Source organism: Ranitomeya variabilis, chromosome 5 (assembly GCF_051348905.1).
Source record: "Ranitomeya variabilis isolate aRanVar5 chromosome 5, aRanVar5.hap1, whole genome shotgun sequence".
Classification (NCBI taxonomy): domain Eukaryota; kingdom Metazoa; phylum Chordata; class Amphibia; order Anura; family Dendrobatidae; genus Ranitomeya; species Ranitomeya variabilis.
In genome coordinates, this window is record NC_135236.1 from 671,326,289 (window position 1) to 671,343,303 (window position 17,015).

General features: G+C 51.2%; 1 protein-coding gene across 10 annotated transcripts in view; it reads left to right on the plus strand.

Moving 5' to 3' along the window:
- The first annotated feature begins 62 nt into the window (after window positions 1-62).
- CNOT4 (CCR4-NOT transcription complex subunit 4) overlaps window positions 63-17,015 on the plus strand; it is a 52,792-nt gene continuing 35,839 nt past the window's right edge. For 2 of the 10 annotated variants that reach the window (XM_077266768.1, XM_077266773.1), the window contains exons 1-5: window positions 100-416; window positions 14,858-15,144; window positions 15,338-15,535; window positions 16,281-16,367; window positions 16,827-16,928. In XM_077266768.1, coding sequence (XP_077122883.1) covers window positions 131-416; window positions 14,858-15,144; window positions 15,338-15,535; window positions 16,281-16,367; window positions 16,827-16,928 — 960 coding nt within the window. In that variant the 5' untranslated portion in view covers window positions 100-130. Of the gene's footprint in view, window positions 417-14,857; window positions 15,145-15,337; window positions 15,536-16,280; window positions 16,368-16,826; window positions 16,929-17,015 lie in introns of all 10 variants that reach the window. The other 8 variants (XM_077266774.1, XM_077266767.1, XM_077266769.1 and 5 more) reach the window with 8 other exon arrangements.

The window sequence follows — 17,015 nt, forward strand, 5'->3', positions numbered from 1 at the left end:
TGGCCAGATCTGGAGAGTGAAGGGAAAGTTCTGCCATACGTCGGCTTCGGCTCCAGTCACGACTACAATTCCCATCGTGCACTGCGCCGCATGCTTCGGCCTCGTTTTTAGCGTTTGGAACACTTTGCGCATGCGCATTTCGTTTTCCCCTCCCTCAGCTGCCAGAACAGTATCCCCCCCCAATGTAAGATGGTGGCCGTCTGGTTGTGAAGATCCCCGGACAGGAGCAGCCAGGCCCCGGGTATTTCTAGCGTTCTCCCGGAATCAAGTCGGTCACACACGGATCGTATCCGCCGAGCAACGACAAACTGCCACAGAAGGAGGAGGAGCCGCTGGTCCGCCCCCTAGTGCCCGCCATTACCATCCCAGCAGCACCCAGTGTGAGCGGCCAGAGCGGCGCAGGAGGCGGTGCGAGGGTAAGAGGAGCGGGGGGATCCTGTCACAGGCCGCAGCCTCTGTCACGTTATGTCCGGGCCTGGGAGCGGCCTCCAGACTCCTGTGCGCACACATGCGGCCTGTGCCGGAACCGCACCATGTATACACAGCCCGGCCTGTGCCGGAACCGCACCATGTATACACAGCCCGGCCTGTGCCGGAACCGCACCATGTCCACACAGCCCGGAACCGCACCATGTCCACACAGCCCGGCCTCTACCAGAACCGCACCATGTACACACAGCCCGGCCTGTCCCGGAACCGCACCATGTACACAGCCCAGAACCGCACCATGTACACAGCCCAGAACCGCACCATGTATACACAGCCCGGAACCGCACCATGTATACACAGCCCGGCCTGTGCCGGAACCGCACCATGTATACAGCCCAGAGCCGCACCATGTATACACAGCCCGGAACCGCACCATGTACACAGCCCGGCCTGTGCCGGAACCGCACCATGTACACAGCCCGGAACCGCACCATGTATACACAGCCCGGCCTCTACCAGAACCGCACCATGTACACAGCCCGGCCTCTACCAGAACCGCACCATGTTCACACAGCCCGGCCTCTACCAGAACCGCACCATGTACACAGCCCGGAACCGCACCATGTCCACACAGCCCGGCCTCTACCAGAACCGCACCATGTACACACAGCCCGGCCTCTACCAGAACCGCACCATGTACACAGCCCGGAACCGCACCATGTCCACACAGCCCGGCCTCTACCAGAACCGCACCATGTACACAGCCCGGCCTGTGCCGGAACCGCACCATGTCCACACAGCCCGGAACCGCACCATGTACACAGCCCGGAACCGCACCATGTATACACAGCCCGGCCTGTCCCGGAACCGCACCATGTCCACACAGCCCGGAACCGCACCATGTCCACACAGCCCGGAACCGCACCATGTCCACACAGCCCGGAACCGCACCATGTCCACACAGCCCAGCCTCTACCGGAACCGCACCATGTACACACAGCCCGGCCTCTACCGGAACCGCACCATGTATACAGCCCGGCCTGTGCCGGAACCGCACCATGTACACAGCCCGGCCTGTGCCGGAACCGCACCATGTCCACACAGCCCGGAACCGCACCATGTATACACAGCCCGGCCTGTCCCGGAACCGCACCATGTCCACACAGCCCGGAACCGCACCATGTCCACACAGCCCGGAACCGCACCATGTCCACACAGCCCGGAACCGCACCATGTCCACACAGCCCGGAACCGCACCATGTCCACACAGCCCGGAACCGCACCATGTCCACACAGCCCGGAACCGCACCATGTCCACACAGCCCGGAACCGCACCATGTCCACACAGCCCGGAACCGCACCATGTCCACACAGCCCGGAACCGCACCATGTCCACACAGCCCGGAACCGCACCATGTCCACACAGCCCGGAACCGCACCATGTCCACACAGCCCGGAACCGCACCATGTCCACACAGCCCGGAACCGCACCATGTCCACACAGCCCGGCCTCTACCGGAACCGCACCATGTCCACACAGCCCGGCCTCTACCAGAACCGCACCATGTCCACACAGCCCGGTCTCTACCAGAACCGCACCATGTACACAGCCCGGAACCGCACCATGTCCACACAGCCCGGCCTCTACCAGAACCGCACCATGTCCACACAGCCCGGCCTCTACCGGAACCGCACCATGTCCACACAGCCCGGCCTCTACCGGAACCGCACCATGTACACAGCCCGGCCTCTACCAGAACCGCACCATGTCCACACAGCCCGGCCTCTACCAGAACCGCACCATGTACACAGCCCGGCATCTACCAGAACCGCACCATGTCCACACAGCCCGGCCTCTACCAGAACCGCACCATGTATACAGCCCGGAACCGCACCATGTCCACACAGCCCGGCCTCTACCAGAACCGCACCATGTACACACAGCCCGGCCTCTACCGGAACCGCACCATGTCCACACAGCCCGGCCTCTTCCAGAACCGCACCATGTCCACACAGCCCGGCCTCTACTAAACCGCACCATGTCCACACAGCCCGGCCTCTACTAAACCGCACCATGTCCACACAGCCCGGCCTCTTCCAGAACCGCACCATGTCCACACAGCCCGGCCTCTACTAAACCGCACCATGTCCACACAGCCCGGCCTCTACCGGAACCGCACCATGTCCACACAGCCCGGCCTCTACCGGAACCGCACCATGTCCACACAGCCCGGCCTCTACCGGAACCGCACCATGTCCACACAGCCCGGCCTCTACCGGAACCGCACCATGTCCACACAGCCCGGCCTCTACCGGAACCGCACCATGTCCACACAGCCCGGCCTCTACCGGAACCGCACCATGTCCACACAGCCCGGCCTCTACCGGAACCGCACCATGTACACACAGCCCGGCCTCTACCGGAACCGCACCATGTACACAGCCCGGAACCGCACCATGTATACACAGCCCGGCCTGTCCCGGAACCGCACCATGTATACAGCCCGGAACCGCACCATGTCCACACAGCCCGGAACCGCACCATGTCCACACAGCCCGGAACCGCACCATGTATACACAGCCCGGCCTGTGCCGGAACCGCACCATGTATACAGCCCGGAACCGCACCATGTCCACACAGCCCAGAACCGCACCATGTACACAGCCCAAAATCGCACCATGTATACACAGCCCGGCCTGTGCCGGAACCGCACCATGTCCACACAGCCCAGAACCGCACCATGTACACAGCCCGGAACCGCACCATGTATACACAGCCCGGAACCGCACCATGTCCACACAGCCCGGAACCGCACCATGTCCACACAGCCCGGAACCGCACCATGTCCACACAGCCCGGAACCGCACCATGTCCACACAGCCCGGAACCGCACCATGTCCACACAGCCCGGAACCGCACCATGTCCACACAGCCCGGAACCGCACCATGTCCACACAGCCCGGAACCGCACCATGTCCACACAGCCCGGCCTCTACCGGAACCGCACCATGTCCACACAGCCCGGCCTCTACCGGAACCGCACCATGTCCACACAGCCCGGCCTCTACCAGAACCGCACCATGTCCACACAGCCCGGTCTCTACCAGAACCGCACCATGTACACAGCCCGGAACCGCACCATGTCCACACAGCCCGGCCTCTACCAGAACCGCACCATGTCCACACAGCCCGGCCTCTACCGGAACCGCACCATGTCCACACAGCCCGGCCTCTACCGGAACCGCACCATGTACACAGCCCGGCCTCTACCAGAACCGCACCATGTCCACACAGCCCGGCCTCTACCAGAACCGCACCATGTACACAGCCCGGCATCTACCAGAACCGCACCATGTCCACACAGCCCGGCCTCTACCAGAACCGCACCATGTATACAGCCCGGAACCGCACCATGTCCACACAGCCCGGCCTCTACCAGAACCGCACCATGTACACACAGCCCGGCCTCTACCGGAACCGCACCATGTCCACACAGCCCGGCCTCTTCCAGAACCGCACCATGTCCACACAGCCCGGCCTCTACTAAACCGCACCATGTCCACACAGCCCGGCCTCTACTAAACCGCACCATGTCCACACAGCCCGGCCTCTTCCAGAACCGCACCATGTCCACACAGCCCGGCCTCTACTAAACCGCACCATGTCCACACAGCCCGGCCTCTACCGGAACCGCACCATGTCCACACAGCCCGGCCTCTACCGGAACCGCACCATGTCCACACAGCCCGGCCTCTACCGGAACCGCACCATGTCCACACAGCCCGGCCTCTACCGGAACCGCACCATGTCCACACAGCCCGGCCTCTACCGGAACCGCACCATGTCCACACAGCCCGGCCTCTACCGGAACCGCACCATGTCCACACAGCCCGGCCTCTACCGGAACCGCACCATGTCCACACAGCCCGGCCTCTACCGGAACCGCACCATGTCCACACAGCCCGGCCTCTACCGGAACCGCACCATGTCCACACAGCCCGGCCTCTACCGGAACCGCACCATGTCCACACAGCCCGGCCTCTACCGGAACCGCACCATGTCCACACAGCCCGGCCTCTACCGGAACCGCACCATGTCCACACAGCCCGGCCTCCTGCCCCACTCACTTCTGCTCCTCTCCAGGCCTTACCTCATCACACCAAGGCTCTACTTTCCTTAGTCACAGCCTCCACCAGCCTCACCTCTGTGTTCACTGCTCTCTGTATTGATCTTCCCATCAGTGAACACTATGCAGACAGCCTCCTTCCTTCTTCCCGGCCTCCTACTGCCTCTTTTCTTTCTTGACTCCCTTTTTGTCCTACAGTTGTGTTCAAAAGTTTACATACCCCGGCAGAATTTTTGCTTTCTTGTCCTTTTTTCAGAGAATATGAATGATGACTCCAGATCTTTTCCTCCACTCATGGTTAGTGGTTGGGTGAAGCCATTTATTTTCAGACTACTGTGTTTTCTCTTTTTAAATCATAATGACAACCCAAAACATCCAAATGACCCTGATCAAAAGTTCACATCCCCTGGTGATTTTGGCCTGATAACATGCACAGAAGTTAACCCAAATGGGTGTGAATGGCTACTAAAGGTAACATCCTCACCTGTGACCTGTTTGCTTGTAATCAGTGTGTGTGCATAAAAGCTGAGTGAGTTTTTGGGATCCAGACAGACTCTTGCATCTTTCATCCAGCCACTGACGTTTCTGGATTGTGAGTCATGGGGAAAGAAAAAGAATTGTCAACGGATCTACGGGAAAAGGTAGTTGGACTGTATAAAACAGGAAAGGGATACAGAAAGATATCCAAGGAATTGATAATGCCAGACAGCAGCGTTCAATCTGTGATTAACAAATGGAAAATCAGGGGCTCTGTAAGAACAAAACCACAGTCAGTGAGACCAACAAAAATGTCATCCACAACTGCCAGGAAAATTGTTCAGGATGCAAAGAACAACTACAAATAACATCAGCTGAAATACTGGACTCTCTGAGAACTAGCGGTGTGGCTGTTTCAAGATGCACAATAAGGAGGCACGTGAAGAAAAATGGGCTGCATGGTCGAGTGGCCAGAAGAAACCCATACTATGCAAATGCCACAAAGTATCTCTCCTACAATACACAAAACAGCACAGAGACAAGCCTCAAAACTTCTGGAACAAGATAATTTGGAGTGATGAGACCAAAATTGAACTTTTTGGCCACAACCATAAACGTTACATTTGGAGACAGGTCAACAAGGCCAATGATGAAAGGAACACCATTCCTACTGTAAAGCATGGAGGTTGATCACTGATGTTTTGGGATGTGTGAGCCACAAAGGCACAGGAAACTGGGTCAAAGTTGAAGGAAAGATGAATGCAGCGCGTTATCAGCAAATACTGGAGGCATATTTGCAATCATCAACCCAGAAGCTGCTCATGGGACGTACTTGGACGTTCCAACATGACAACGATCCAAAACACAAGGCCAAGTTGACCTGTCATTGGCTACAGCAGAACACAGTGAAGGTTCTGGAGAGGCCATCTCAGTCTCCTGACCTCAATATCATTGAGCCACTCTGGGGAGATCTCAAGCGCGCAGTTCATGCTAGACAGCCCAGGAATTTACAGGAACCGGAGGCTTTATGCCAAGAAGAGAGGGCAGTTTTACCATCCGAAAAAATAAAGACCCTCATCCACAACTACCACAAAAGACTTCAAGCTGTCATTGATGTTAGAGGGGGAAATACACGGTATTAGGAAATGGGGTGTGTGAACTTATATCAGGGTCATTTGGATGTTTTGGGTTGTCATTATGATTTACAAAGCGAAAACAGAGTAGTGACAATAAATGGCTTCACCCAACCACGAACCATGAGTGGAGGAAAAGTTTTGGTGTTATCATTCATATTCTCTGAAAAAAGGCCAAGAAAGCAAGAATTCTGCCGGGGTGTGTAAACTTTTGAGCACAACTGTATTTCTTTCCCTCTAGACTGCCTCACTTTTCTTTCTTTCTTTCATATTTGCTGTAGGCATTCAGCCTTCTGTCCTCTATTTTTCCTTCCTTCTTCCCTGCCTTTTTCCTCTCTGCTCTGTCCTGTACATGGCCTACTTTTCTCCCTCTTTACCAGTAGCTTTCCATCCTTCCAATTTCCTTCATTAATCCTTAGCTGACCACATACGGATGGATATATATATATATATATATATATATATATATATATATATATATATATATATATATATATCTCTATATATATCTCTATATATATCTCTATATATATCTCTATATATATCTCTATATATATCTCTATATATATCTCTATATATATCTCTATATATATCTCTATATATATCTCTATATATATCTCTATATATATCTCTATATATATCTCTATATATATCTCTATATATATCTCTATATATATATATATATATATATATATCTATATATATATCTATATATATATATATATATATATATCTATATATATATATATATATATCTATATATATATCTATATATATATATATATATATATATATATATATATATATATATATATATATATATATATATATATATATATATATATATCTATCCGTAACGCCTGGACCTACTGAGCCCCCCCGGAGTCTGCGGACCCTCCTCCTATAATCCTGTACCTTGGCTCTAGTTTGTCTCTGTTGTGCACAGTATGCAATCGCTTTTCCTGCCTGTTGCTGTCAGGCCGATGATAGGAGTTGTAGTTTTGATTTTTGCTGGGGCGTAGTCACTTTTTGCCTCTGTCATTACTTCTCCTTGTTGCTTTCAGTTACATTGGGGGTACGAGCCTCTGCCGCCATCCATCCTTATCTCTGGGTGGGTTCCCTTCAGTCTGTACACAACAATCTAATATGCTGCAGTGTAAAGCATGGGGGAGCAAATTAGCAGCTATCTGATGCCGGGGTGGAGATTTCTTCCGTCTTGTGATCGCAGATTGAGATCAGCTCCCCGTCTCACCCGCCAGCCTCTCTGGCCCTTAATTATTTCCTTTTTTTAAAGTGATATTATGGAAATGCTTTAAAAAAACAGAAATCCTTACTCACTGTCAATGATGATACCGCTGCATCTATCAATCACGTGACTGCTGCAGACAATCACTGATCTCTGGTGTCGTGTCACCATTGAGGCCTGTGATTGGTTGCGTTGATCACGTGATTGATGGGGGGAGAGTAACGTTTGGTTTTGTTTAATTGCAGAATTTGTTATACCTTTTTCCATGGGAGTCGTCGCCTCTCCTGATATCTCCCTGCTCATTCTGTTAGTTGTAGTTTCACAATAGCTGATGCGGGACAGGTTACTGCCGTCATGATTCTTAAAGGGACGGTAAAGAAAAATTCCTCTGCTTTCTATTATCAGCCAGCTAACGATGACAGTTGTGGGGTTTTTGTTTTCTTTGGAATGAACCACAGGAAGGAAGTCTGGAGTTGTTGCTTCTACCTTGGTCTCCGTCCCGCCCATTGTAGGGTTATTGGTCCTTTTTAACACTTCCTCCTCTGTACTCCCTGGCCCCCCGATGGTCTTCGTCCTCCGTACTCCCTGGCCCCCCTGATCATCCTCCTCCGTACTCCCTAGCCCATCTGATCTGTGTCCTACTCCTTTTGTACCTCCTGGCCCATCTAATTGGCGACCTCCTCCTTCCTCCCTGGCCCATCTGATCTGCATCCTCCTCCTTTGTACTCCCTGGCCCATCTGATCTGCGTCCTCCTCCTTTGTACTCCCTGGCCCATCTGATCCTCCTCCTCCTTTGTACTCCCTGGCCCATCTGATCGTCCCCCTCCTTTGTACTCCCTGGCCCATCTGATCGTCCTCCGTACTTCCTGGCCCATCTGATCGTCCTCCTCCTCCGTACTTCCTGGCCCATCTGATCGTCGTCCTCCTCCTCATTCGTACTTCCTGGCCCATCTGATCGTCCTCCTCATTCATACTTCCTGGGCCATCTGATCGTCCTCCTCCTTTGTTCCCCCCTTGCCCATCAGATCGTCCTCCTCATTCGTACTTCCTAGGCCATTTGATCGTCCTGCTCCGTACTCCCTGGCCCATCTGATTGTGCTCCTCCTTCGTAGTCCCTGGCCCATCTGATCGTCCTCCTCCTCCGTACTCCCTGGCCCATCTAATCTTCCTCCTTCGTACTCCCTTGCCCTTGTGATCTTCCTCCTCCTTCTTCGTACTCCCTGGCCGTCAACCTCCTCCTTCGTACTCCCTGGTTGCCTCTTCTATTTTTGGGAAGTACAGCGGTGACACATTATTGCAGACATGCTGGTTTCCAATCATAGACACTTCCTCGGTGCAAACACCGTCATGTCCCGGCTCATGACAACTAGACGCTCCGCTGACCTTTGCACACCTCAGTGCACCTATCCCCGGAGCTACTGCACCCGCTGTGTCGGCACTGGGTCCTAGAAAAGCTGGGTGACACAAGTATGGTTGCCACGACGGTGTGATTGAGGCTTCCACTGGACTTCTGAATACCTGCTGGCAGCCATATTTGGGGATGGATAAGCGCTTGTTTTCGTGTGCATTTGAAGGGGTTGATGATCTAACCTTAAAATCACATCTTTGGGGTCCAAAACCCGGCACCCCCCAGCGATTAGCTATAGGTTGTACAGAACACCATGGCGCCGTACACTTGGTAGTGGCTGTTATCAGGTACCGCAGCCTACATTCCTGCTAATAGGTCAGAGGGGGTCCCTCCATGAAATCACCTATCTTAAGAGTCGTCACATCAACCTCAAAATCCCGCACAACCTTTATAAGTCTTATACTGTGGGATTTGTCTTGTGCCCGACGGACCCTATTGACTATAACAGGGTTCCCTTTGGCCCTCTTCATACCTCGAAAAAAGGCTCCCACCCTTAGATTGTTGATGTTACCGACACTTTAAATCCTCAGCTGCTACTTGGTGATTGGTGGGGATCGCAGCTGTCTGACTCTCCCCCATCTTTTGGTGGAGAGAGGTAGCTGTCATCCAAAGGTGTGTGCATGTGTTTAGAGGATCAGGAGAGGTAGCGGTCATCCATTGGAGCGTGCATGTGTACGGGAGGGTCAGGAGAGGTAGCGGTCATCCATTGGAGGGTGCATGTGTATGGAGGGTCAGGAGAGGTAGCGGTCATCCATTGGAGCGTGCATGTGTATGGAGGGTCAGGAGAGGTAGCGGTCATCCATTGGAGCGTGCATGTGTATGGAGGGTCAGGAGAGGTAGCGGTCATCCATTGGAGCGTGCATGTGTTTGGAGGATCAGGAGAGGTAGCTGTCACCCATTGGAGGGTGCATGTGTTTGGAGGATCAGGAGAGGTAGCTGTCACCCATTGGAGGGTGCATGTGTTTGGAGGATCAGGAGAGGTAGCTGTCACCCATTGGAGGGTGCATGTGTATGGAGGGTCAGGAGAGGTAGTGGTCATCCATTGGAGCGTGCATGTGTACGGAGGGTCAGGAGAGGTAGCGGTCACCCATTGGAGGGTGCATGTGTACGGAGGGTCAGGAGAGGTAGCTGTCACCCATTGGAGGGTGCATGTGTTTGGAGGATCAGGAGAGGTAGCTGTCACCCATTGGAGGGTGCATGTGTATGGAGGGTCAGGAGAGGTAGTGGTCATCCATTGGAGCGTGCATGTGTACGGAGGGTCAGGAGAGGTAGCGGTCACCCATTGGAGGGTGCATGTGTACGGAGGGTCAGGAGAGGTAGCTGTCACCCATTGGAGCGTGCATGTGTACGGAGGGTCAGGAGAGGTAGCGGTCATCCATTGGAGCGTGCATGGAGGGTCAGAAGAGGTATCTTTTTTGTTTTCTTTTTTTAATCCTGGATAACCCTATTAACTTTGGCGCTAGTGAAACCATTCGCTAAGTGTCCTAGAAAGGATTTAGTCGGAGGCTGCACCCGGTTTATGTAACCTCCCCAAAGTTGTGCTTTCCTCAGTACCGTTACTTAGGCCACGGCAACCGAGCAGCGCCTGGCGTGAGCCACTTGTCAGTCGAAGCGTTTCCTGCGCAGCCCGCCGACCTCTGCATCCGCCGCGTATAATAGGGCTTTCTTAGTAAGCCGCCACTGCGATATTTCCCAGATAACACCGTCATTTGGGGCCGCAAATGTAATGTCTTCATGGCCGGGCAGCTTTCACTGCAAAAAGTTAAATATAATATCAATACAACTTCACCTTACAGAAAAAGTGGTGGAAAAGAAGCGTGTACCCCAAAGTGGTGCAAGTGTAAACTGTAAGCTCGTCCCTTAAACCTTGTGCTCCTCCATGATGGTAAATGAAGAGCCGGCGCTCTCCGGGGACCTGGGAAGTGTTTTCCCAGCTCCATTCATTCGCTCCTGATTTGCTTCGTCAGCAGAGTTAACGGCATTAACTGCACCGTCAGGGGAAAAAAATGTAGAACTATAAATATCTCCCCGGAAGCCCCCGCTGGATGCCAGGGCTGATGCCAGTGCATTATGTGCCGCTCGATTAGAATCCAGCAGCGAGCACGCCCCGTCCTCATCATGGGTCTCTAATATCCCACCCAATGTTAGACCTCGGCTTCTACTTGGTCGTTTGCATAAGTATTCACCCCCTTAGCATTGTCTGTGTTTTGCTACCTCACAACCTGGGTTTTCACTTTTTTCCTGAGGGTTTGCGTCAGTTCATGTAAAGAACATGCCGACATTATTATGAAGTTAACAGGAAAAAATAACTGAAAACTTAAATGTGCATACCTATTCATCCCCCTAAAGTCAGTACTATGTAGAGCCTCCTTTTGTGGCAATTACAGCTGCAAGTCGCTTTGGATAAGTCTCTATGAGCTTTCCACATCTGGTCACTGGGATTTTTGCACATTCCTCAAGGCAAAACTGCTCCAGCTCCTTCACGTTAGATGTTTCCTCTTCAAGTCTGACCACAGATTCTCCATTGGATTAAGGTCTGGGCTTTGGCTAGGCCACTCCAAAACATTTACATGTGTCCCCTTAAACAACTTGAGTGTTGCTTTAGCAGTATGCTTTGACTCATTTTCTTGTTGGAAGGTGAACTTCCATCCCAGTCTCAGATCAGTGACAGACTGAAACAGGTTTTGCTCAAGAATATCCCTGTATTTCGCACCATCCATCTTCCCCTCAACTCGGACTATTTTCCCTGTCCCTGCTGTCGAAAAACATCCCCACAACATGATGATGATGCTGCTGCCACCATGTTTCACTGTGGGGATGGTGTTCTTGGGGGTGATGAGCTATGTTGGTTTGGCACCAGACATAGCGTTTACCTTTTAGTGGCCCAAAGTTAAATTTTGGTCTCATCTGACTACAGCACCTTCCAAACTCAAAATGAGCCTTACAAGTTTAGTGTGTAAGCAAAGGCTTTTCCTGCCTACTCTTACATATAGACCACTTCTATGGAGTTTTTGGCTTATTGTGCTCTTATGGACAGATACTCCAGTCTCTGCTTGGGAACTCTGCAGCTACTTCAGGGTGGCCTTTGGTCTCTGCTGCCTCTCTGATTAATGTCCTCCTTGCCCGGGCTGAGAGATTTTGGGGGCGCCCTCTCTTGGCAGGTGTATTGTGTTGCCATGTCCTTTCCATTTGATGATAATGGATTTGATGGTGATTCGGGGAATCATCAAAGTTTAGGATAATTTTATATATCACAACCCTGACTTGTACGTCTCAACAACTTTGTCACTGACTTGTTAGGAGGTCTCCGTTGCCTTTATGGTGGTGGTTGGAGATCTCCTTGGCCTTCATGGTGATGTTTGGAGATCTCCTTGGCCTTCATGGTGATGTTTGGAGATCTCCTTGGCCTTCATGGTGATGTTTGGAGATCTCCTTGGCCTTCATGGTGGTGTTGGCAGATCTTGGCCTTCATGGTGGTGTTGGCAGATCTCCTTGACCTTCATGGTGGTGTTGGCAGATCTCCTTGGCCTTCATGGTGGTGTTGGCAGATCTCCTTGGCCTTCATGGTGGTGTTGGCAGATCTCCTTGACCTTCATGGTGGTGTTGGCAGATCTCCTTGGCCCTCATGGTGGTGTTTGGAGATCTCCTTGGCCTTCATGGTGATGTTTGGAGATCTCCTTGGCCTTCATGGTGGTGTTGGCAGATCTCCCTGGCCTTCATGGTGATGTTTGGTTAGTGGTGTCTCTTGTTAATGGTGTTGCAGCCTCTGTGGCCTTTCAGAAAAGGTAAAGTGCATATACTGACAGCCAGGTGACCCTTGGCACACATGGGTACGTCCTAAGCATGGGACTTATGAAGGTAATTGCTTGCACCAGAAATTTTTAGGGGCTTCATCTCAAAAAGGGTGAATACATATGCACATGACAATTTTTAGTTATTTGATCCCATAAATGTAATTTGTCTTTATTTTTAGCACTTCACCAACTTAGGCTATTTAGTGCTGATGCATCACACACAAATCAGATGACACAGATATTTACACAGGCTGTAATGTAATAAAATAGGTAAAAAGCCAAAGCGGGTTTACTTTCGCAAGCTACTGTAAGGTGGTCTCCTTTCTGTGGTAGTGATGTCACTGGGGGCTACAGGTCTGCTCGCACATTATAAAGGTGGTCTCTGAGCTGTGGTAATGCTGTCACTGGGGACCCAAGGCCTGCTCGTTCTATAAGGTGGTCTTGGTGCAGCGGTAGTGATGTCAGTGGGGGCTACAGGTGTGGTCGATCATACAGCGTGGTACAAGGTGGTCTCGAACTGTGGTACAGATGTCACTGGGGGTACATGTGTGGTCGATCATACAGCGGGGTATAAGGTGGTCTCGGAGGTGTGGTAGTGATATCACTGGGGGCCCAAGGCCTGCTCGATCGTTAAGGTGGTCTTGGTACAGATGTCACTGGGGCTACAGGTATGGTTGATCATACAGCGCGGTATAAGGTGGTCTCGGAGCTGTGGTACAGATGTCAGTGGGGGCTACAAGTCTGGTCAATCATACAGCGGGGTAGAAGGTGGTCTCTGAGCTGTGGTAGTGATGTCACTAGGGGCTGTAGGTGTGGTCGATCATACAGCGCGGTATAACGTGGTCTCGGAGGTGTGGTAGTGATGTCACTGGGGCTACAGGTATGGTCGATCATACAGCGCGGTATAAGGTGGTCTCGGAGCTGTGGTACAGATGTCAGTGGGGGCTACAAGTCGGGTCATTCATACAGTGCGGTATAAGGTGGTCTTGGAGGTGCAACTTTTTCCTTTATCTAGTGGTCTAGTGAAGGCACCTGCATGGCTACTGGATGGTCTTGAGACCCCCATAAGGCGGCGTGGGATAAGCGGCTGCACATCGGTTGCTGCTTCCCATCATCCTGTCTGTGTTGCCCCCCATCCTGCACCAGTTTCTCAGGTCTTATAATGGAGCCGGTCATACGAGGTCGGGCAGTTGGTCACTGAAGCCCGGGATGGTGGCCGGCCCACTCTGCGAGACCCCTCTGCCAAAGCCTAATGCACAGACAGTAGGTCATTGAGGTAAAGTTCTTCCCAATTCTTGGAGAGCCGTGGGCTGCAGTTAGTGCCCCATCACTTGCCCCTGTGTTATAGCATAACTAGAAGTCGGGGCCCCTCACTTTTTCCCCTCTGTGGGTCGCCTGCAGTACCTTGCACAGCCAGGTGGCAGAGGGGGTCGCTCTGCAGGTAGGGTGCAGCACTGAAGTAGCGGTGTGGGATTTGTCTCTTGGGTTTGTGGGCGATTCTCAGCTCTATAACCCCCCAGCAATTATTGAAAGGGTCCGTCTTGGGATTTAACCCTTTCCCCGCCCGTCTGGCCGCAGCATTGCTATTAATAAGCTTGTGGGGATCTGCAGATTTGCCAGCCAGCGCTGTGAAAAGGCTCTTTCTGTGTCTTCACAAGTGTCCTCCATTGTAGAACTGGTTGCCATGACTCCAGGCGAAGCAGCGAGAAAAGCGAGGGCCCGAATCTGTGTCACATTAACCACTGGCGGATGGCGGGGGGACGGTGCATGGTAGCTTCAATTGTGCCCGTCGTCTTCACTTCTCTCTACATTGGGGGGCCACAAGTTCTCAGCATTATCATATCGGACCCCTTTGCTCCGGTCTTGGAGAGGTTGGGAGGGGTATAATAGTCCCAAGTTAGTCCCAATCGCCCCAATATACATGTTCACGTGTTTAGAAGCCAGATTCACCGATTATTTTCAAGAAAGCATTAATTTTGATGAGTTTTCCATCTAAAATGTTTTTTAAAAAAATCTGATTACTAAAGCACAGGTCATGTGACCGTTCTCTCGGAACTCTGGCAGTTTTTGAATGTTGGTTGCTAGGAGACGGCATGTTACAGTGTATCCACTGGCTGGCTAACTGCTCTCACTGCTTTAGTAATCGGAGTTTGTGTTTCATGACTGTTTTTGTTTTTTAACATGCAACAATGACGTGACTGACCTTCCCATTTTTTCCCTTCCTTTTTTTTTTTCTCTTACAGATAGCGGCATCACAGATTTTAATTCCACTAAATTATTCTCAGCCTGGAAAATCTATTTTTTTTTTCTTTCTGTTTTTTTTTTTTTTTTTCCCCTCCGTTGGGATCGCAGAAAGATGTCCCGCAGCCCCGAGGTGAAGGAGGACCCCGTGGAATGCCCCCTTTGCATGGAGCCTTTGGAAATCGACGACATCAATTTTTTCCCTTGCACATGCGGGTATCAGATTTGCCGCTTCTGTTGGCACCGTATACGCACAGACGAGAACGGGCTCTGTCCCGCATGCAGAAAGGTTAGAGGCGCCAAAATTACCCGGGGGAGGGGGTTTCCGCGATGTACAGCACAGCGCCGTTCACTGAGTAGTGGCCGTTCCTGGTACTGCAGCTCAGATGATTGACTTCAGTAGAAGCCGAGCTGCGGTTTCTGCACGGGAAGCGTCGTGAGTAGCCGCGGGGTGTCTTATGTTGTCTGTTACTCCTCCTCAGCCATATCCAGAAGACCCCGCCGTCTACAAACCTCTCTCCCAGGAAGAGCTGCAGAGGATAAAGAACGAAAAGAAACAAAAACAGAACGAACGCAAACAGAAAATATCAGAAAACCGCAAACACTTGGCCAGTGTCCGCGTGGTGCAGAAAAACTTAGTCTTTGTAGTCGGCCTTTCACAACGCCTCGCAGACCCAGAGGTGAGTGACCCCTCCCAGGAGGTGCCATAAACGTCTCGAAGTGAGGACCCCTTTTAAATGTGGTTTTTTTCCCATCCAAAGCCACAATGGGAAACGTCTGCATTGAGTTGTCATGGTCATCAGGCTTTGTGGACGGACAGATGTTCAGAAACGCGTGGGAAGCACGAATACCGTATTACGTCTCGGTGGGCGGAGCTAATAATCTGTCATGCTCCACCCCCTCAGGGGGTTTAACCTTGTTGTAAAATTAATAAAAAATAATCGAGTAAAGAATTTATATCAACATAGATAAAGCTATACTTTAATATTTCATTCTTCTTAAAGAGGATGTCCTTTTTTTTTTTTTTTTTTTAATTCTTTTTCTAAAGAGGCTCTAAATTGGTAAAAATAGAAAAAAAATTAATCCATGGATACCCCCCTCCTTCAAATGGCCCCACCACCCCCAGGCGTTCCTATGCTGACGCTGTTGCTCCTCTCGACTTCCTGCTACAGTGTTGACCTCACGATTCAGGGGGCATGTGACTCCTGCAGCCAATCATTGGCTGAGGTGTGTCTCTGATGTGGCCTGTGATTGGCTGAGGGTTCCAGAAGGTAAAGGCTGTAGCGGCAGGAGAAAGACTTCTTTTAATTTTTGAGCCTTCTTATGAAAGAATTGCTGAAGTGTTTAGCCATTTTTTATTTTTTTTTTGCTTGGACAGAAAAAGGTGCAGATTTTTTTTTTTAAATGATTTCTCTCCATTTCTAGGTTTTAAAACGGCCGGAATATTTTGGGAAGTTCGGTAAAATACACAAAGTCGTCATCAACAACAGCACGTCCTATGCAGGCTCACAGGTCAGTACCGCTCCGTGGAGTCTGAAAGAATGACTCCTTTTCTTATATTTGGGGGGGGGGGGTGAAAGCTGTGTGGCCACCAACATGGCTGCTGTTATGACCAGCCCCACATGTGGTCGTCGTCACCCGGCTTTCTAGTCTCCATGTATGATCAGTGTCTTAACTTTGTAAATAATGCTAAGGAGAAAAGCCAAAGGAGCCCTTGGTTATTATAGGGGTTTTCAAAAAAATGTGTCAATGGTTTATCCTTTAGGATTGGTGGCGCTCCCACCAATCATCTGATCGCTAATCTACAAAATATAAGATTGGAGGGGCTGGGGGATCTGAAAGATCACTTGTGGGCACATATAGTTTGGTTCAGGGGAGCGCCCAAATCTCTGCACATAAAACTAGGAGTTAAAAGTTGTGAGAAGTTTGTAAAAAGTTTTCAAATATTTCTCTTTCCTTGTTCATTCCCAGGGTCCAAGTGCCAGTGCGTATGTAACGTACATCCGGTCAGAAGACGCACTTAGGGCGATACAGTGTGTCAACAACGTGGTGGTCGACGGCAGAACGCTCAAGGTAATGGCGTAGCTCAGCAGCTGGAAAGCAAAACCCTGCCCCTTTCTATTTTTTTTCCTTTATTTGCCACCTTCTCCTCTTTTTTTT